The sequence below is a fragment of the Prenolepis imparis genome, unplaced genomic scaffold (genome assembly GCF_030444845.1).
Source record: "Prenolepis imparis isolate NDT839.2.m4 unplaced genomic scaffold, iyPreImpa1.0 SCAF_40, whole genome shotgun sequence".
In the NCBI taxonomy this organism is placed as follows: domain Eukaryota; kingdom Metazoa; phylum Arthropoda; class Insecta; order Hymenoptera; family Formicidae; genus Prenolepis; species Prenolepis imparis.
Window position 1 is genome coordinate 10,283 of NW_028141198.1, and position 23,059 is coordinate 33,341.

Consider the following 23,059-nt stretch of genomic DNA (forward strand, 5'->3'; position numbering starts at 1 on the left):
AGAAAACAACAACACAAGTTTTCCGTTTGCACCCCTATAAAAAAAATATACCGAATGTTCTATTTTGAGATTAGAGCTAACATTGTTATTTCTTGAGATATTATAAATCTGTAAACGGGTAATGTTTTGTAATTGTTTGTAGACGTTTGTACCGCTTTCCGTTTCGTTTGTACCCCTACAGGTGTAAATATACCGAATGTTCAAAATTGATATTAGAGCTATTAATGTCATTTTTGGGATATTTCAATTTTGTATACGGATGCTGTTTTGTAATTGCCTGCAGACGTTTGTACCGCTTTCCGTTTCGTTTGTACCCCTACAGGTGTAAATATACCGAGTTTTAAAAATTAATGTTACAGCTAATAGTGTCATTTTTTAAGAAGTTTTAATTCTGTAAACAAGTGCTGTTTTGTTATCGTCTGCAGACGTTTGTACCACTTTTCGTTTCGTTTGTACCCTACATGTGTAAATATACCGAATGTTCAAAATTGATGTTAAAGCTAATAATGTCATTTTTGGGATATTTCAATTCTGACCATAAACCTTTAATATGGTTATTCAATGTCAACGATCCCGGGTCAAGGCTAATCCGATGGAGATTCAAGTTAGAAGAATACGATTACGGAATAATTCACAAAGCCGGGCGAGCAAACTCGAACGCCGATGCGCTGAGTCGTAATGTAATCCGAGACCTAACCGAGTCAGCGGAAGAACAAAAAATACACGCGATAGAAAAAGACGAAGAAAACGCCGACGATGAAAAAATTTATACGGAAGAAGAGAAAAGGCAAATATTGCATGAATACCATGATGCACCCCTAGGAGGACATCAAGGAGTCGAACGTACTATAAAAAGAATTCGTCTAAACTACAACTGGCAAGGAATAACTAAAGACGTGGAAAAATATATGTGAAAGCAAAATGTGAAGCGTACCAGAAAAATAAATTATCAAGAAGAATTAAAATGCCTCTAATAATCACTGATACGCCCACTAGGCCTTTCGAAAAATGTGCTTTAGATATAGTCGGACCGCTAACCGTCACAACAAAAGGAAATAAATATCTGCTGACATTCCAAGACAGCCTAACAAAATATAGCGACGCGGTACCAATCCCAAATCAAGAAGCGAATACAATTAGCAAGAAATTCGTAACCAGAATTATTCTTAAACATGGCATTCCAGAAAAAATTCTAACGGATCAGGGTACAAATTTCCTCAGCGAAATTTTCAAAAACACATGCAAGTTACTTAAAATAAATAAAATACAGACAACTGCATACCACCCTGAAAGTAATGGCGCGTTAGAGCGATCACATCGCACGCTGAATATTTACGACAATATATTAACGAAGATGAAACCGACTGGGATGAATAATGGGTACCATACGCGATGTTCACCTATAATACGACACCGCATACAGCGACAGGATACACACATTTTGAACTAATTTATGGACATCAAGCGGAACTACCGACAGCACTGACGAAACCTCCGAAGCCGACATATAACTATGACGACTACGCACAGGAATTAAGAGAAAGAATACGAGCTTCAAATCAACGGGCGAGAGAACATCTCAAAGATGAAAAAATTAAGGCCAAGAAATATTACGACAAGGGCACCAAAATAACGCAATTTAAAATAAGCGATAAAGTAATGGTTCATGACGAGACACTATGACGAGGACGATCGAAAAAACTTGAATCTCTATGGACTGGACCGTATACCATACTATAAAAAAATTCTGAAGTAAATTATACTATAAAAAAGGGAGGAAGACAATACGGATACATGTAAACAAGCTCAAGCAATTTATAGAAGCATAAACTAAAAGAAAATTACCTCCCCAACAAAACAAAATAAAATAGTATAATACTCAATTGCAGAATGCTTACCTGCTGGAACAGCAAGGTAAGAGCAAGACCATATGACACGGAACGCCCATACGAAATAGAAGAATTCAATCATAATCCAGGTCTATACTTTGAAAAAATAGGACGATTACATCACACCAAGGAAGCATGGAAACTCGTCATAAAATTGGATCTGGAAGCATTAACTCAAAGGAACGAGCAAATAGAAGAATATATACAACAGCATCAATTAAAATGTGAGGCACTGAAGTTTCATGTACAGTACCAACAAGACGCGTGTACCAACTTCAAGAATATCACGAAGAGAGAAGCGAAATATTTAAAAAGTCTCATGGCACAGATCCGAACCGTGTATAAACCACCGACGAACCAACGCCGGGGAATAATAAACGGAATAGGTTCCATCGCGAAAAAATACCGCGAGGGTTATATTTTCCGTTCCCAGTCCACGCCGAAGACTGGTTACAAATAGAAAAATTTTAATTCTGTAAACAAGTGCTGTTTTGTTATCGTCCGCAGACGTTTGTATCGCTTTTTGTTATGTTTGTATCCCTACAGATAAAAATATATCAAACCTAGGTCGCAGAAACCCCCCCCCCCTCGTTGTCCGCCACCTTGACGTGGTGAGGGGGCTCACCCTTCGCAAGGTTTTGCGAAGGGTGCTAAGAGCAGATAGTACCACTAATAATGACATTTTTGGGATATTTCAATTTTCTATACGGGTGCTGTTTTGTAATTGCCTGCAGACGTTTGTACCGCTTTCCGTTTCGTTTGTACCCCTACAGGTGTAAATATACCGAATGTTCAAAATTGATGTTAAAGCTAATAATGTCATTTTTGGGATATTTCAATTCTGCATACGGGTGCTGTTTTGTAATTGCCTGCAGACGTTTGTACCGCTTTCTGTTTCGTTTGTAGCCGTACAGTAAATACACCGAGTTTTAAAAATTGATGTTACAGCTAATAGTGTCATTTTTTAAGATATTTTAATTCTGTAAACGAATGTTGTTTTGTAATCGTCTGCAGACGTTTGTATCGCTTTTTGTTATGTTTGTCACCCTACAGATAAAAATATATCAAACCTAGGTCGCAGAAGCCCCCCCCTCGTTGTCCGCCACCTTGACGTGGTGAGGGGGCTCACCCTTCGCAAGGTTTTGCGAAAAGTGCTAAGAGCGGACAGTGCCACTAATAATGTCATTTTTGGGATATTTTAATTCTGCATACGGGTGCTGTTTTGTAATTGCCTGCAGACGTTTGTACCGCTTTCCATTTTGTTCGTATCTATACAGGTGTAATTATACAGAATTTTTAAAATTGATGTTACAGCTAATAATGTCATTTTATGAGAAATTTTAATTCTGTAAACGCTGTTTTGTTACCGTCTGCAGACGTTTGTATTGCTTTCCGTTTTGTTTGTACCCCTACAGGTGTAAATATACCGAGTTTTAAAAATTGATGTTACAGCTAATAGTGTCATTTTTTAAGATTTTAATTTTGTAAACGGGTGCTGTTTTGTTACCGTCTGCAGACGTTTGTATTGCTTTCTATTTTGTTTGTACCCTTAAAGGTGTAAATATACCGAATGTTCAAAATTGATATTAGAGCTAATAATGTCATTTTTGGGATATTTCAATTTTGTATACGGGTGCTGTTTTGTAATTGCCTGCAGACGTTTGTACCGCTATCCGTTTTGTTTGTACCTTTATAGTGTAAATATACCGAATTTTGTTTATTGATGTTACAGCTAATAGTGTCATTTTTTAAGAAATTTTTATTCTGTAAACAAGTGCTGTTTTGTTATCGTCTGCAGACGTTTGTACCGCTTTTTGTTATGTTTGTACTCCTACAGATAAAAATATACCAAACCTAGGTCGCAGAAGCCAACAACTCGAATATCCGAGTTTTTCCTGATCCTATCTTCATCAAAAGTGCATGCGGCACGTTGATATCATGAAAACTAGGCAAACCTAGGTCTATTCTTATGTTATGTCATAAAATTATAAGTGATTTTTAAAGTAGTATAAAAACAACAGCATATATTTAAAGCAATAAAATTTTAATTTCAAACATTAATTTACTCTTACTTATAATTAATACTGTTAGTAGTTTTACCATACACTATTATTGTAAAATTAAAAAACGTTTTACACATAAAATAACGAATTTGCAGAATTGTTAAAAACTGTTATTTTTGTATATGTTTTTAAATATAAAAAGTATATGCACATATCAAAAAAATTAGAAAAATTGGAAAAAGACAACAGAAAAAATATAATCTTTTAAAAAATCTTATATCTTTTTTTATAGAATGTATATAGAATATAGAATACGTTCTCTTCATTTCAAGTTAAATGTTCTTTTTTATATAAAAAAACTTACACAATACAATTTTTCCTTATTTATTTCAGATATTTTTAATATGTTGCATGTCTTGTGATTCAAAAAGATATTTACATTTAACTTATACTTTTTTTAATAAACAATACTGTAGCGGAATGACGAAAGCTATGTACATCGCGGTAATATACAAAGGTCTAAGGACGCTGCGAGTTATTTAGGCGACCGCTCAACGCCGCGGTCTTCCCTTATGATGCGTAAGCGAAGAAAGCCGTCACTATCGGTTTATCTTTGACGTAGCGCTGTAAACAGGCGGCCGATCCTTATTCGATTTCAAGAGCACTAGCGTTAGACGACGGGTCTTTTGACTTGCGATAAACAACCACCTAGATAGCGAGCCCGAGAACGTCTCGAGCACACTCCTCAGTTAAGATTGGTCGACGACGGATCGGCGCTCTGTGTAACCGAAATATACCTTCCGAATAAATGTGGTTTTGATTAATTTGCTACATTCTGCAATAATTGGACCTTTGCTCACCTTACAAAGTCAGAAGTGGGATTCACCTGTGTGCGTCCGATGTTACGAAGTTCGGTATCCGGAAGAAGTTCTTTATGTGTGTGATTTACCGATGTTACGAAGTCCGGTACGAAGTCGCGTGTCCGGAAGAAGTTCTTTATGTGTGTGATTTATGAGTGCCCTTACGTGTTTATGTTGAAATTTTCGAGGGTGATTGCGATTACGAGACTGCGATACCCTATTTACGATAGACTAAGCAAAGCGGCTTAGTAATTACGAGTGTGACACTGCTTCAAACGACAAACCACGATGAGTACGCCAACGGTCGCCGACCTTAAGGAGATACTAAAGGGCAGAAATCTGCCGACGACGGGCACGAAGGTCGAGTTGATGAAGCGATTACTAGACGCAGGAGTTCTGCCCGAGGAGTTACAAGCGACGGAACCGGCGTCAACCAGAGCGCATGAGATGCGAGACGACGAGCCCCGGCCAGGGACGAGCGTCGAGAACGTCGTCCCGTCGGCAAGAGAGATCGAGCTGTTAAGGAAGGAGCGAGATCTAGCAGAGCGCGAGATCGAACTCTTGAGAAGGGAGCTCGAGTTAGCGAGGATGACGCCACCGCGGGAAGGAAACGTGCTCGATCGAGCTGGTGTAAGAAAGTGGCAGGACCTCAAGGATCTTATCGGTGAATTCAACGGTAGTGAATTGGACTACGAGCGCTGGGAGAGGCAGGCGAAGATGCTGCTCGCTTCCTACGAATTAGACGATCACAAGGCGAAAGCGCTGATATGTAGCAAGCTATCCGGCAAGGCGCTCAAGTGATATCACTCAAGGATCGACTGCGTCGAGCTAGGTTGTAACGACCTTTTCCGAGAACTACGAAGGATGTACGCACAACAAGCAGATCCACTGATGTTACGGCGCCAATTGGAAGCAAGAATGTGGAACGCAGGCGAGACCTTTGCGGACTACCTCCACGACAAAATGACCCTCGCAAATAAAGTGCCGGTGACAGGCGGCGAGGCGATTAGCTACATCATCGAGGGTATACCGAGCCAGGAGCTACGCACGCAAGCCCGAGTACAGTGCTATCAGTCGACAGAGGAGATGCTGAAAGCATTTGCGAACGTCCCGGCCCCGAAGGGAGCTTTCCGACAACCGGCTACGACGACGGGAAAGAGCAAGCTGCAGAGCAAGGAGCAGAAGCCCAAGGAGACGAGCCCCAGGAAATGCTACAACTGCAACGAGGAAGGTCACATCGCGGCGAAGTGCACGAAACCTAAACGAGAGCGAGGATCGTGCTACAAATGCGGCAAATTGGGACACCGAGCAGCCCAGTGCGATTTTGTCAAGGATTCCACCAAGGAAGGCGTTCACTGTCTGGCGCGCGAGCGGATAGAATGCGACGATTTTCAACGGAAGGTCGAGCTTCAGATAAGTACTAAGGACAGTGCCGTTAGTTTTGACGCGTTGATTGATTCAGGCAGCCCTATTTCCTTCGTAAAAGAGCGATATGTCCCGCGAGAATGTATAACCGTTGAGATAGACCGGGATCGATTTGTCGGTATAAATGGTAGCGATTTAAGAACGATAGGCTGTATAGCGGCTACGATTATTTTTGAAAACGAGAAGTACGCGATAATATTGCGAGTCGTCCCTGATGATACAATGCAAAGTTCGATTATATTGGGACGCGATTTCATGAAAAAGGCGAAATTATCGATAGGCAGCGATCGAGAAATAATCGATATTATGAATATTAATCTTGATAGAGATGTCGGTATGTCGGCGGATGATATGCAAGTTAACGACCATCTTCCATTTGAGGTGAAGCAACGAGCGCGCGATTTATTAGAAGCGAATTATATAAATGCCCCGAGGCCATCACGGCCGGCAGTGGAAAATATCATGTCGCTCACCCTTACGAATAATGAACCGTTCTATTGCAAGCCACGTAAGCTTTCGTATTATGAAAAAGGTAAACTACGAGAAATTTTAGATGAGCTGATCGCGAAAGGAATTATCAGAGAAAGTACGTCCGAATACGCGTCACCTATTGTATTGACGAAGAAAAAGAATGGAGAGTTGAGAATGTGCGTGGACTTTAGGAGACTAAATAAAGTTACTACGCGTGATCATTTCCCGCTTCCGCTGATCGAGGACCAATTAGATCTGTTAGAGGGCAAAAAATATTTTACTACACTCGACCTTAAAGACGGTTTTTTCCACGTAAAAATGCACGAGGAATCGGTTAAATATACCTCGTTCGTTACGCCGTTTGGACAATATGAGTACGTAAGAATGCCTTTCGGTTTGAAGGGTGCCCCCCTCAAATTCCAACGTTATGTCACCGAGATCTTTAAAGAACAAATCAACACGGGAGATATCTCAGTTTATCTAGATGACTTTCTTATTGCTACGGAAACCATTGAGCATCATTTTCGGGTGTTGCGGAAAATTTTCGAATTACTTGTCGCGAACCGATTAGAACTACGGCTAGACAAATGTCGATTTTTGCAGACAAGACTAGACTATTTAGGTTATACAATTACTGATAAAGGTGTTTGCCCAACGGACCGGGGCCTTGAGGCAGTGGAGAATTTCCCGATTCCGCGAAGCGTTCGAGACATGCAAAGTTTCCTAGGCCTATGCTCCTATTTCCGAAAATTCGTAGAGAACTTTTCTATTGTGGCTAAGCCGTTGTATGACGTCACTAGAAAAAATGCCGATTTTCAATTCGGAGAAGTGGAGAACCGGGCTTTCGAGTCGCTAAAAAATCGTTTAATGAACGCGCCTATCTTGAGTATATATTCTCCACAAAGCGAAACCGAACTACATTGCGACGCAAGCGCGGTTGGTTTCGGCGCGATCTTGTTGCAAAAGAAATTGGACCGGAAGTTACACCCAATCTTTTATTTTTCAAAGAGAACAACGGACGTCGAATCGAAATATCATAGTTATGAGTTGGAAACGCTGGGGATAATCTATGCGCTCCGACGATTCCGCACGTACTTACTCGGAATTAAATTTAAAATAATTACCGATTGCCAAGCCCTGAGTTTGACGCTGAATAAAAAAGAGACGAATCCGCGTATAGCGCGATGGGTACTGGAGATGCAGAATTTCGATTATGTCTTGGAGCATAGAGCCGGCTCGCGTATGTTGCACGTTGACGCACTGAGTCGTCAGATATTAGTTGTCGAGGATAATTCGTTTGATAAAAACCTCTCTTTATGCCAAAGCGACGATCCGTTAATTTCAAAGATTCGGACAGAATTAGAACACTCGGAAGGCAAGTTTTTTGAAATGAGGAATGGGCTGGTATACCGAAAGCAAAAGGGAAAAATATTGTTCTATGTACCGGCAATGCTAGAATCTAATGTCATTCATAAGTATCATAACGAAATGAGCCACGTCGGTTCTGAGAAAACGACCCGGAATATATTAAATAATTATTGGTTCCCGGAGATAAGATCGAAAGTCGATAAACATATCAAGAGCTGTTTGAAGTGCATTGCGTTCACGCCTAATTCGGGAAGGCCTGAGGGAACACTGCATAGTATACCGAAGGGTACCGTGCCGTTCGCCACACTACACATCGATCATTTATCGCCCGCGTCGCGATCGAAGTCATCCAAAGCACAGTATATCCTTTTAGTCGTTGACGCGTTTACTAAGTATGTAAAATTGTACGCTACCAAGAACACAAGCACTTCCGAGGTCATAAAGAATCTCCGATCTTACTTCAGGCATTACAGTCGACCCTTATGTATCGTGTCAGATCGAGGCAGCTGTTTTACGTCCCGCGAATTTAAAGAATTCATAAACGAGCACAATATTCAGCACATTGAGATCGCCACTGCCTCCCCTCAAGCGAACGGTCAAGTCGAAAGATACAACCGCACAATACTGCCTATGATAGCGAAACTAGCAGATGAGCGAAACATTCAGTGGTTTAACGTCCTTGAAGACGTAGAATTTGCCTGTAACAACACCATTTCGAAGGCCACGAATGAAAGCCCGAGCATATTACTTTTCGGGGTACGCCAACGAGGAAATATGGTGGACGGATTGTTAGACGCGTAAGAAGCAGGCGAACATATCGACGTAGCCCGTGATTTAATAGAGACGCGCAAACAAGCGAGCGAGCGAATTCAAGAAAATCAAGAGACGAACAAACGCGTTTATAACCGGAAACATAAAGATCCGAAGAAGTATGTGGTAGGAGATAAAGTAATGGTCCGAAATTTTGATTGTACGCCCGGGGCATCACAAAAATTAATCCCGCGCTACAAAGGACCCTATCAAGTAAGCCGTGTTTTAAGAAACGATCGTTATGTATTAACCGACGTCGAAGACCACCAGTTAACAAATACTCCCTACTGCGGTACATGGGAGGCGGCGAACATGCGATTATGGAAACCATGTTAATTAAGTATAGGATAACACTGTATAGATTTAAGATAACATAAAAGAATTTTCTTTATAATCTTTAATTAAGTTCTGTATCAGATACTAAGCGATTACTTACGTTAAAATAAGCATCGTTATTTCTTTTACTTTACGTACAATTAGTTTGTCATTTGTGTTTTATTTTTATAACAATTCGACGACGGATCGGCGCTCTATGTACATCGCGGTAATATACAAAGGTCTAAGGACGCTGCGAGTTATTTAGGCGACCGCTCAACGCCGCGGTCTTCCCTTATGATGCGTAAGCGAAGAAAGCCGTCACTATCGGTTTATCTTTGACGTAGCGCTGTAAACAGGCGGCCGATCCTTATTCGATTTCAAGAGCACTAGCGTTAGACGACGGGTCTTTTGACTTGCGATAAACAACCACCTAGATAGCGAGCCCGAGAACGTCTCGAGCACACTCCTCAGTTAAGATTGGTCGACGACGGATCGGCGCTCTGTGTAACCGAAATATACCTTCCGAATAAATGTGGTTTTGATTAATTTGCTATATTCTGCAATAATTGGACCTTTGCTCACCTTACAATACTTACATATTACAATTGAGTAGCAGGATCTTCACAGAATCTTTTATTAAATTCCTTTAATTTCAAGTTGAAAATCAGCAAATTTAAATCAATATTTTCTTCTTATAAGTGGTATGGATTTGAATCTAAAAATATTAGTTGTATTCCTATCACAGCACGCAAAATCGTTTTAATGTCGTTCCGACAAACTCCTATTTAGAAAAAATTGCAATATAAGTAATGATATAATATTGTATAACTAGCGTTTCGGACCGCGCTTCGCGCGGTCCTCAAAGCTTTTATAATTCGGACCGCGCTTCGCGCGGTTCTCATAAAGCCTTTATAAAACCTGATTTAACACAAAAGATTAATTGTTCTGTCTGTATTACCGCGAACTACTTGCATATTTTTTGACCGATTTTCACGAAATTTATCAAATGTTGCAAATTTTTCGAAGATGACTACTATTATTTTTTTTTCACTCCCTGATATTGTATTTTGCGTCTTGTTTTGCATAAACTTAAATATTTATAATTAAAATTTTGTTTGCTTATATTAATTTTTTTTGTTATTTTAATTTCCACACAATTTAATATGTTTTAAATCTGAAACATTAGTTTAGTAAATATATATTCATACAAATTTTTTTTTTTTATTATTTAATTATTATACCAATTTTTTTTCCTTACTCAAATATTTTTTGATTACGTCTAATGTACCCACCGCTAACCCGCTATTATTAGGTCTCATACAATTTCATAATTCTTCAATTTACAAAATTTCTCTGTATATTATATTTTTTGTAAAACATTTTTCACTTCCTTCAATTAGATGTCCTTGATTGCTAAATTCATCAATCTTAATTTTTACACTTTCCCTTTTGGTTGCTCTAGAAAATGCCACATAAAGTTGACCATGAGCAAATACATGATGTGGCAAATAAATCCCAATTTTTTCTAAACTCTGTCCTTGTGATTTATTTATTGTCATAGCAAATGATACTCGAATAGGAAACTGTCTTCGTTTAAATTTAAATGGCAATTCCAAATCACTTGTAATTAAATCTATCCTTGGAATGATGACAATCTGTCCTCGAGCAGGACCAGTTAGAACCTCCGCATAAATTAGATTATTTTTCAAATTAATTACAATAAATCTTGTTCCATTACAAAGTCCTTTCTTAGTATTTTAATTTCTTAATAGGATTATTATAGCACTGACTTTTATTTTAAGTCGATGAACTGGCATTCCAGAAGGTGTCAGAGAGTTCAAAAACTCTGTTGGAAAATTTAATTGCTCCTGTGGATCATCACTTACAATAAAGTCAATTGAGAGATATTCCTTTTCCTCTCCTTCCATTTGACAAAGGATTGTGTCATTAATTTTAAAAGTATCCTCATTTTTAGGACAAAGTATCGCTCGATCTGGATTTTCTCTAATCCGTTCCATGGTGATTCTATCACCAAAAATTTCATTAATAAGAGATTCTTTTGATATAAAATCTTTGGGGATTTCAATTGTATCGAGATGTAGTCCATCCTTATTTGATAATTTACCATCTCCGAGTTGCATTAGCCAATTTGAAAATTCTTTTTCTTCCGCAATTCTCATATTTTGTTTTAATTTAACTTGAGTTACGTTCCTCCATATAGGATTGTATTTTACAATCGATTCAATTATAGCTGCTTTTTGTGCATGAGGCACTACTGGGAGATTTTGTCTGAAATCTCCTGCAAATAAAATTACTTTTCCTCCAAATGGTCGAGGATTCTTCATCAAATTCTTTAAAAGTTTATCAACTGCTGTTAAAGCATGTCCAACAGTCATGCTCACTTCATCCCATATGATTAATTTGGCATTAATCAATTCTCGTGCACCTTGAGAATTTCCTCTAATATTTGATTTAGCTCCATCATCAATTGGGATTGAAAGCTTAAACAGAGAGTGATAAGTTCTTCCTCCTTTCAGAAGTGTGGCTGCAATTCCAGTTGAAGCACATGGAAGAATTATTTCGTTTCTTCCTCGAATAACTTAAAAATGTGTTAAATAGGTATGTTTTACCACTTCCTGCAAACCCGTCAATAAAAAATAACCTCTGAGTTTCATTTTCATTTTCAATTGCTCGCATGACTATATCGTACACGTGCTTTTGCTCAGCATTTAGTGTCGATAATAAATAATCACCACGTATTCTTTCTTCATCCACATTATACTCTGTTACGTAAATATTTATTGGAGTTGTATTTGGCAATTGGAAGTTCTCACAGCTACTTCCATTATTTATCAGAATTCCTTGTATATGGTTTAAAGCCATATTTTCAGGATTTACAACATTGTTATGTACAAAGTCCTCAATCATGAAATCTTTATATTTATTCCAAATAGTTGGAGTACATCTGTTGGAGTTCCAAAGATGCAAATGTAAGCAAATAATTCTCGAAGTTGTGCAGGCATATTCGATTCTGTTGCTTCTTCCAGCGTTTTTCCCCAAAGATTATCATTTTCTACCAAATTTTTTGCAATTGCTGCATCTTTAAATGTATTATAAAGAATTCCATTTACAGTTCTCAAATCTTCAAAACATTTAACTCCAGTCACATGTAGTAGAAGAAGACGGAGATAAAATCTCTCAATATCTTTTATGCTTACTGTATAGAGTCTTGAAATTATTTTTTCACCACCTTTTTTGCGTGGATTCCACTTAGTTTCTTTTTTATCATATACATAATGATAAGGAATATTTGTGTAAATAAAATTCACTGCATTTTCATCAGATTGATTTAATTTGAACCATGCAGTCAGCGTAGTATCTCGAGTGAGCTCTCTCTGAGCAGCTTGCTCTTCATTTCCTGCTCGAAAATAAACCATTTGACGATTAGGCAAATGAACTGCCAATCTGATTACTGTATGAGATCTCATAAACAGATCGTATCCGTTCAGTCTCCACATTGCTTCTGGAGCACTAATATATCTTGCATCCAGGAATGATTTAATTTCATCTATTTTAATTAGCCTTATGCCATCTCGTGCTTGCACTTCAATCGCAGCACAGTCAAATCCTTTATGAATATATTTATATAAATATTTTACGCTCTTCACCGATGAACATATTTCCAAATTGATATGTCGATCATATTTCATGATTAAATATGATGAATATGGCACCACCCATCGATTATCAACTTCTTTGCCTCTAACGATGTATTTTTTACCAAAATTCCTTCGTTGATACATAGGATATCCATTCACATTAGCATTAGTTTCTTCACGAAACTCTTTTGGAAAACCTTTTGAACATTTTCCATCGTCTCCAGTGCAAGGATATCTGTGGGAGGAATCTCCACAAGGACCATGAATCATGTGCTTCAAAATTTTTAAATTAAGTTCTGAATATCTTTCTTCATCAAGGATTTCAGCCCATATCATCATGTCAATAACTTCTTGAAGTCGGGGCTTATCTTCATCACTCAACATTGCAAGTAAATGCAAATGTGGAAGTCCTCTTTTTTGAAATTCAATCACACCTGCATAAGCAATTATATTTCCAAAAATTTTATTATGAATTAGATCATTTAAAATCTCTTTGACATCCAAGTTAAATGTTTTAGCGACCAAATCTGGTCGAAATTCTATTAAACATCCATCAAGATTATCCTTAATTTCTGGGCATTGAGGATTGCAAGTCATTGTAAGAAAAATATCTGGTTTACCAAACTTTCTTACCAAAGACATAGCATCTTGGTACCTTTCTTGCATGTTTCTTGGACTGGCGATAAATGAAGAAGGTAATATCACAGATATACCAGCTGTAATTCCTTCATTTTGTGCTCGATTATCTAGGTGATCCATTAATCCCGAATAAAGTTCTGCTCTTAATTGAGGTTGATTTAATTTAATATAATTAAGCCTATTTGCTTCAGTTTTCATATAGACATCAAGTATAAATTGACATCTCAATTTGCCTGCCTTTTTAAATTGACTAAATTCTAATCTTGGTGCTAACAGGTGAGCATAATAATCCATTTGAGTTACTTTGAATCCTGGATATTTAGGATTATATGATTTAAGTTCTGAATGCCATCCATTGTTACCATATGGATATAACAAAGGATAACACATTGGGTCACACCTTTTGTCTAGAATTGATATTTGTTGAACATCGTTCGAATTTTTATTATAAATCCGAACGTCTCTTTCAAATGGAGGCTCACCATCTACATTCTTAAAGACCACAGCTATTTCATTTGCTTGTGGAGCATTGTATCTTCTTTGATCTTGTTGAGGATTTTATCTAAAGGACAACATTAAATTTATGGTTTTATTTCCTATCGGATTAAGATCTTGTTCAACCTGACGCATCATCTTGAATGTTTTTGCAAATTCATTGCATTGAACCATAAAACTTGACAACTCTTTCATTATTTCTGAATCACACTCCTTATTAGCTTTGTTATTCATTCTATGATTTACAGCATCTTCTGTATCTAAAAAGTAAAGCTGTGCAAATCGCGGAGCTTGCCCATCCGCTGGGCGCATTGCTGTTGAAGTTAAATGATGATATTGCCCATGAATCTTTAAGCAATAAGGAGCATTGTTCACAACATCCAATGGATTTCTATTTCCCGGCGCACCCATTGAAGCCATAGCTAAAGCGCTGTTATATGAACGAATATTATTCATAAAATTTTTTGATTTATAATCATTTCCATTATATAATTTTTTAAGAAAATCAGGACATATTATTGGCTTTAATTGAAGCTTGCCTTTTTGACAACAATATATAAATTTTCCATCTTTAGATTTTTCACATGCAAAGTTTAACGATTTGCAAAATTGGCATTCTACATTCATTTGGCCAAGTGTATAAACTGGCACATTTATTTCATGGTCCTTGGCAATTAGCGCAATGTAATGATTTAATTGTTTAGCTTTTTGTCTTCCTTAAGCACGTCTCTGGGCATCAGCTTCAAGTTGTTGAGACCTTGCGTCATCATTTTCGTCGGCCCTCTGCTGAGCATGTCTCTGGGCATCAGCTTCGAGTCGTTGAGACTTTGCGTCATCATTTTCGTGGGTCCTTTGCTGAGCATGTCTCTGAGCATCAGCTTCGAGTCGTTGAGACCTTGCGTTATCATTTTCATTGATCCTCTCCTGAGAATTTCTTTGAACATTAGCTTCAAGTCGTTGAGACCTTTCCTCAAAACTCTCAATTATTCGTATTTGTCGTAAGCGCTTGCTTTCGCGACTCACTTTATACAAATTTCCGCCTTTTCTCTTTTGAGGCATGCTTGTCTACGTCGTACCGTATACGACGTATACGTAGGTATATTATACGAATTGTTAAATAACAATAGAGTATTTTTTAAATATGTATAATAGTAATTTTTGAATATATATGTTCTCAAATATATGTTATTGCCTAATTTTATATAAAAAAATTATATCTATCTATATATATATCTATATAAGTGCCGTAATAATTATATTTATATTATTCTATATATATATAAGTATTATTTGTCTTTCTGTATGACCAAGAATTATTTATTCATTAGTTCATCGATTTTCTTGATGAATCTTTTCTTTTTCGTGCTTATTATGTTTTATATTAATTCTTTATATAGGCACACAGCAGCTTTTTTTATAGGCGCACCGCAGCCTTTTTTTATATGCGCACAACAACCTTTTTTTATAAACGCACAGCAGCCTTTTTTTATAGGCACACAGCAGCCTCTTTTTATAGGCGCACATCAGCCTCTTTTTATAGGCGCACAGCAGCCTCTTTTTATAGGCGCACAGCAGCCTTTTTTATAGGCGCACAGCAGCCTCTTTTTATAAGCGCACTGCAGCCTTTTATTATAGGCGCACAGCAGCCTTTTTTATAGGCGCACAGCAGCCTTTTTTTACAGGGGCACAGCAGCCTTTTTTTACAGGCGCACAGCAGCTTTTTTATAGGCGTACAGCAGCCTTTTTTACAGGCGCACAGCAGCCTTTTTATATAATTCTATATATTTTTCTATCTATCTATATCTATTTTATATAATTTTATAATATAGATTTTTATATAATTTATATAAATTTTTTTTATATAATTTTTATATAATTGAATTTTTAATATCTTAGAAATCTTTTTTTCATATAAGAAAAATATAATAAAAGTGTAATTATTAAATAATATTAATTATAAATATTTAAACACAATTATTACAAATTTCTATATATATAAATATGTAAAATATCTACCGTTTCTCCCTTCACTCTCCCTCTTCAACGTTATAACTTCGTCTATTACTATTTCCTTTCTCGTAAAATTTTACACCTTCGACTCCTTCTTTGTTGTGCGGATTTTATTTATTATAACATTTTCTATTTTATTTGACCTATCCATTATGACATTTAACGTAATTTAATTTGAAACCAGCAATTTATTATAGATAAATTTATTAAATGACTCACGTTAAAAAATCGAAACTCATCCCTAAGGTGTGTTTTTTACAAAATTACATCAAGAAGTAATTTTTGAAAAATTTGTGTATGTGTTTTTGTATATGTGTGCAATTCGTGTAAATAAACCTTTAATTTGTATGCCTTGACTATAGTAACATTTATCTTCAATATTATTATTTTATGCGTACCACATTTCTTTCAACTGTTCTTTGTAGTTAATGTCACACATCTCTAATTACTACGTATAATTGTATAAATCGGCTTCTAATTAATCAAGATGTCTAAAGAGATAAACGAAAATGCGTGCAACACCAGTGAGCATAATGTAAGTAAATTTTAATTTCAAAGAGAGACAGAGAGAGATAAATAGATAGATAGATAGAGAGAGAGAGAGAGAGAGAGAGAGAGAGAGAGAGAGAGAGAGAGAGAGAGAGAGAGAGAGAGAGAGAGAGAGAGAGAGAAGAGAGAAAGAGAGAAAGAGATAATATGGTTAGGTTAGATATATATCTTCTTTCCCTTTAGCCTCCTTCTTCCTCTCTCTCTCTCCCGCCACAAAACATAACAAAAATTTATTTACATAAATAAATAATTATTTATTTATATAAATAAATTATTATTAATATTATTAATATTATTTTTTTATTATTAATTTATTAGTTTTTTAGTTTTATTATTGTTTGTTATTTTTATTATTTATGATGTTAGTTTATTAATTTTTTTAAATTAAGTTTGTAAACTATAATTTTTACATATAATATTACTGTTATTGTTACGTATCCCATATTGCAAATTGTAGAAAATTTAATTATTAATATTATATTTGGGCATATCTCAAACAAAAGTTGTAATATTTATTCTATTAATTTTGAAAAAATAATTAAATTAGCGTATAGAAATTTAAAAAGCAGCGAATTTTATTAAATAATAATTAACAAATAAAAATTTTTAATATATAATTTTTATTAAATATCTAAACATGTAAAAAATACACATATTTAATAATTTAAATAATTATTTTATACCAAATTATATTTTTTTAATTTGTTTATCCTTTTTTTCATCATTGTCATTATTATCTTCTTTCCGCTTTTTATTTTTTTTCTGAAATTTATCTTTAAATTCATTCTTCATACACTCCTCCTTCTTTAGCTCCTCTCGTTTTTCAAATTCTTCTAATGGCATTATTAATACATGATCTAGCCCATCTTCAAGTACTGAAATTTTTTATTTATATATATAGATTAGGTTATATCTTTATATATATGTAATAATATTAATTTAAATAAAACGATTGACAAATTTATAAAAAAATATTTTATTTAAATAAATTAATTATTGTTTATATTTTTACCATTTTGAAATTCTTCAATTTCTGTTGATATATTTAATTGATTCATCGTTATATTTTTAATTTCAAATCCATTTGTTTTATTTATCAGAACATTTTCTATTTCTTTCGGTATATTATTTTCTTCCACAATTGAATTTTCAAATTCATTTGTATTTATTTGATCATCTTCAATTACTGAAATTTTTTAATTAAAAAATATATTAGATTATATGTTAATGTGATAATATATTAATTTAAATAAAACAATTAACAAATTAAAAAAAAAATATTATTTTATTCAAATAAATAAATTATTATTTATATTTACCATTTAGAAATTCTTCAATTTCTTTTTCTATTTCTTTCGGTATATTATTTTCTTCCATGATTGTATTTTCAAATTGATTTGTATTCGTTTGATCAATGATGACATTTAATATGTGAAACCAGCTACTTATATATATAGATATAGATAGATAGATAGTCATTTCTGAAATGACATGTAAATAAAACTCATCACCTCTAAGGGGTGATTTTTGCAAAATCTCACTGAACAAAATAATTTAAAAATTTTTACGATTTAAAAAAAACAATACATTAATAAATAAATGCTCTTACTTAATAACACCATTTAACAATCACGCCACTAGCAAAAGATGATTTTATTAAAATTATATGTTTCTCTTTTATAACTACAAAGTTTTTTAACATAAAATAACATTTTTTAAATGCGCACGCGCGTGAGTAGATGCGTGGGTGGGTGAGTTGGGGTGTAAAATTAAAAAAAACCACATAGTAGCCATCTCTAATAAATTTGCTAAATTTTGCTACCAATTTCTTGAAAATCGGTCAATAAATTTGTAAATGCGTGAGTGGGTGCGTTGGTGGGTGCGTATGTAGACAAAATTAAAAAAAAATCACATACAGTAACCATCTTTGAAAAATTTGCGAAATTTTAGTACCAATTTAGTGAAAATCGTTTAATAAATGTGTGAATGCGTGTGTGGATGCGTGGGTGGGTGCGTAAGTAGACAAAACTAAAAAAATCACATATAATATTCATCCCCGAATAATTTTCGAAATTTTGGTACCAATTTCGTGAAAATCGGTTAACAAATTTATGAGTGCGTGGGTGGTTGCGTGGGTTAGCAAAACTTAAAAAATTAAAAATTTGAAAATTTTAATTCCAATTTCGAATCGTTCACCAATTTCGTGAAAATCAGCGAACAAATGTATTAGTACGTGGGTGGGTGCGTGGGTGGTTGCGAGGGTTTGTTAAAAAAAATCACATATAATAGTCATCCCCGAATAATTTTCGAAATTTTGTTACCAATTTCATGCAAATAGATGAAAAAATATATGATTGCGTAGGTGGGTGCGTGGGTGGTTGCGTGGGTGGGCAAAACTTTAAAATAACCATAATGGTCATCCCTTAAAAATATCGAAAATTTGACTACCAATTTCGAAAACATCGGTTAACAAATATGTGATTGCTTGGGTGGGTGCGTGGGTGAAGGTGTAAAACAAAAAAAATCACATATAGTAGCCATCCCCGAATAATTAGCGAAATTTTGGAACCAATTTATTGAAAATCGGTTAACAAATGTATGAGTGCGTAGGTGGGTGCGTGGGTGGTTGCGAGGGTGGGTTAAAAAAATCACATATATAGTAGCCATCACCGAAAAATTTGCTGAATTTTTTTACGAATTTATTGAAAATCGGTGAACAAATGTATGAGTGCGTTGGTTGGTTATTTGGGTGGTTGCGTGGGTGGGCAAAACCCACGCAACCACCCACATACAATGTTTTGGAACACCCTAAACACATTGGCGTAAATGGCGTAAAAATCTGTGAAAAAATTATTTTCAGGAAAACATACCCTCCTCTATGAGAAAAAAAAAATTTTTTTAAAAATTAAAATAAACCCCACAGCAGCCACCCCCGAAAAATTTGCAACATTTTGGTACTTGTTTCACAAAAATCGGTCCACAAATGTGGAAGGAGTTCGCGTACATACACAGACAGACAGACGGACGGCACTTATATATATAGGTGGTTGCGTGGGTGGGCAAAACCCACGCAACCACCCACATACAATGTTTTGGAACACCCTAAACACATTGGCGTAAATGGCGTAAAAATCTGTAAAAAAATTATTTTCAGGAAAACATACCCTCCTTTTTGAGAAAAAAAAAATTTTTTTAAAAATTAAAATAAACCCCACAGCAGCCACCCCCGAAAAATTTGCAACATTTTGGTACTTGTTTCACAAAAATCGGTCCACAAATGTGGAAGGAGTTCGCGTACATACAGACAGACAGACAGACGGACGGCACTTATATATATAGAAAAAATGTTCGATAACAATAAAATGTAATTTTTGTACGTACCGAACGTAACTTCTTAACTCTTATTCCAAGATTAATATCAATTCTTTCTATATTCTTGCTATATATAATCCTTCCTTGTTTTACGACGTTATTTCATATTATGTACAGGACTGAATGTAGTACAGGTTATATAGGAGTTGTCTTCATCTTGGAAACAGGAACCAGAATATTTATAGGATTCAAAAACAGGAACCAGGAAATATATATATATATATATATCTGTAAAGAATTCCTGCGTCTCTAAAGAAATTAGGAAATATAATTAAAATATGAATTAAATGATATCACCGTAAGGCAAGATAAAAATGATTATGGATAATATCACCGTAAGGCAAAATATGAATAAGAGTTTTATAGTTTTCAGTTATCACCTTTTAAGGCAGAGAAAATATTAATCAGCTTTGATAAGATTAGATTGATAAAAATATATATCACCATAAGGCAAAGATAGAATTAATTTGATAAAGATATAAATCACCATAAGGCAAAGATAGAATTTGTTTGATATAGATATAAATCACCATAAGGCAAAGATATATTAATCACCATAAGGCAAAGATAGAATTTGTTTGATAAAGATATAAATCACCATAAGGCAAAGATATATTAATCACCATAAGGCAAAGATAGAATTTGTTTGATAAAGATATAAATCACCATAAGGCAAAGATATATTAATCACCATAAGGCAAAGATAGAATTTGTTTGATAAAGATATAAATCACCATAAGGCAAAGATATATAAATCACCATAAGGCAAAGATAGAATTTGGATGATCACCTTATGGCTAGCCTCAAATAATTGGCTTGATGGAAGGTATCGACTATCATGATATGTACTTACATGATGTCCCCAATTGGACAAAGTCGACCTTCCTAACCAGATATATGTAATTAACCAAATATATTTCGATGTATCTCTGATGATCTTGATATTTCCGTACGATGCGCATCGTGTCGATTCAAACAAAAAAAACGAACCACGATAAACAGCTGCATAGCAACCAGATCTTTTTCTTTTCTCACGGCACTCTATGAAAGATTCGAATAGACTTTCCTATACATTTTCTCCGCCCGCATTCAACAATAGATTTGTTGAATGAATTTCAGGATCAGTTGGGATAATACATAATTTTGTTATAGGTCTCTTGTAAATAGAGTTTGCAGTTTTCACTGTAACAACTCTGGTTAAACCGTCTGGTCCTGGATGTAAATGTATGACTCTTGCGAGGGGCCACTTTCCTGGCGGGTAACGCTCATCCGTAATTAATACTAAGGATCCTTCCTTTATTTCATTCGAAGGGTGATACCATTTAGAAATGGCTTGATACCTTTGTAAACACTCTATAGACCATCTTGACCAAAAGTGATCTACTTTCTGTTTAAGTAATTGCCAGCGTGAAAGCAAAGATGTCTTTTCAGTTAATAGACTCGGTTCCGGTAATGTAGTTGGTGCTTCTCCAATAAGAAAATGTCCTGGAGTCAGGGGTGAATAGTCAGATGCATCATCTGATAAAGGACATAATGGCCTTGAATTTAACACTGCTTCTATTTGTACAGTTATCGTTGTCATTTCTTCATACGTTAATATAGTATCCTTTAAAATTCGTTGTAAATGAAATTTAATAGATTTTACAGCTGCTTCCCACTTTCCTCCAAAATGAGGGGTTGATGGAGGATTGAATTTCCATTCAGTGTTATCTTTAGCGAGAAGATAGGCAAGGTCACGTAATTCATTAGAAGATGACTTGAAAAAACGTCTTAAAGTTGCATCAGCTCCAACAAAGTTTGTTCCACAATCACTTTGTAGCGTAGCACATATACCTCTTCTACCAGTAAACCGTTTATAGGCAGCTATAAATGCATCAGTGGTATAATCCGTAACTACTTCTATATGTATTGCTGATGTTGTGAGACAAACAAATATAGCTAAATAGCCTTTATAAGTTTTTGCCGCTCGCCCTCTCCAAGTCTTCATTATCACGGGACCAGCATAATCTAAACCTGTGTTATAAAAAGGTCTTGCTGGAGTCACACGTGATGATGGTAATTGACCCATGAGCTGTTTCGCTCGAATTCCGCGATACCGTGCACACCTTCCACATCTTAGGATGTAAGAACGTACAGGTGCTCTTCCACCGATAATCCAATATGAACTTCGTAAAAAACCGAGAGTAACTTGAGTACCTCCATGTAGCGTCCTTTGTGAGCATCATCAATAATCAAAGTACTTAACGAAGATCTTCTTGGTATAATAAGTGGATGTTTTGTGTCAGACTCTATCTGTGCATTATGGAGACGACCTCCAACACGAAGTAATCCTTCATGGTCTATAAAAGGTGTAAGGCGAATCAAAGGGTTGGATTTAGGCAAATGCTCTCTATTAGAAATTATACGAATCTCGTTCGAAAACCATGCTTGTTGTACAATTCGTACCCAAAAATTACGACTCTTCTCGATTTCCATGGGTGTTATGGGATGTTTAATCAGTGATGATTGTGATTCTCTACGGAGACAACGAATAAATCTGCGACAAATAGAAGTAATTCGTAATAATTTCATGAGTGAAGAGTACTTATCCAACAATTCCCAATATAAAGGTTGATGGGTGACAGCAATCATGACTTGTCTGGATCGTTCTTCCAAACCAGTTTCCGGTAACTCTTTACACTTGAAAGAAGGCCAAGATGATGGAGACTCAGAAAGCCAATTTGGTCCTTTCCACCACAGATCAAATTTAATTAATTGATCTGGCCTTAAACCACGAGATGCACAATCCGCAGGATTTTCTTTCTTTCTATATATATAAGTGCCGTCCGTCTGTCTGTCTGTCTGTATGTACGCGAACTCCTTCCACATTTGTGGACCGATTTTTGTGAAACTGGTACCAAAATGTTGCAAATTTTTCGGGGGTGGCTGCTGTGGGGTTTATTTTCATTTAAAAAAAAAATTTTTTTTTCTCATAGAGGAGGGTATGTTTTCCTGAAAATAATTTTTTCACAGATTTTTACGCCATTTACGCCAATGTGTTTAGGGTGTTCCAAAACATTGTATGTGGGTGGTTGCGTGGGTTTTGCCCACCCGCGCAACCACCCAAATAACCAACCAACGCACTTATACATTTGTTCACCGATTTTCAATAAATTCGTAAAAAAATTCAGCAAATTTTTCGGTGATGGCTA

At 35.6% G+C, this 23,059-nt stretch overlaps 1 protein-coding gene across 1 annotated transcript; it reads right to left on the minus strand.

Annotated features, from left to right (window-relative positions):
• Positions 1-20,934: 20,934 nt before the first annotated feature.
• LOC145947055 (uncharacterized) lies at positions 20,935-21,936 on the minus strand. The gene has a single exon (XM_083056828.1). The coding sequence runs from the start codon at positions 21,934-21,936 to the stop codon at positions 20,935-20,937; it is 1,002 nt and encodes a 333-aa protein (XP_082912954.1).
• Between the last annotated feature and the right edge of the window lie 1,123 nt (positions 21,937-23,059).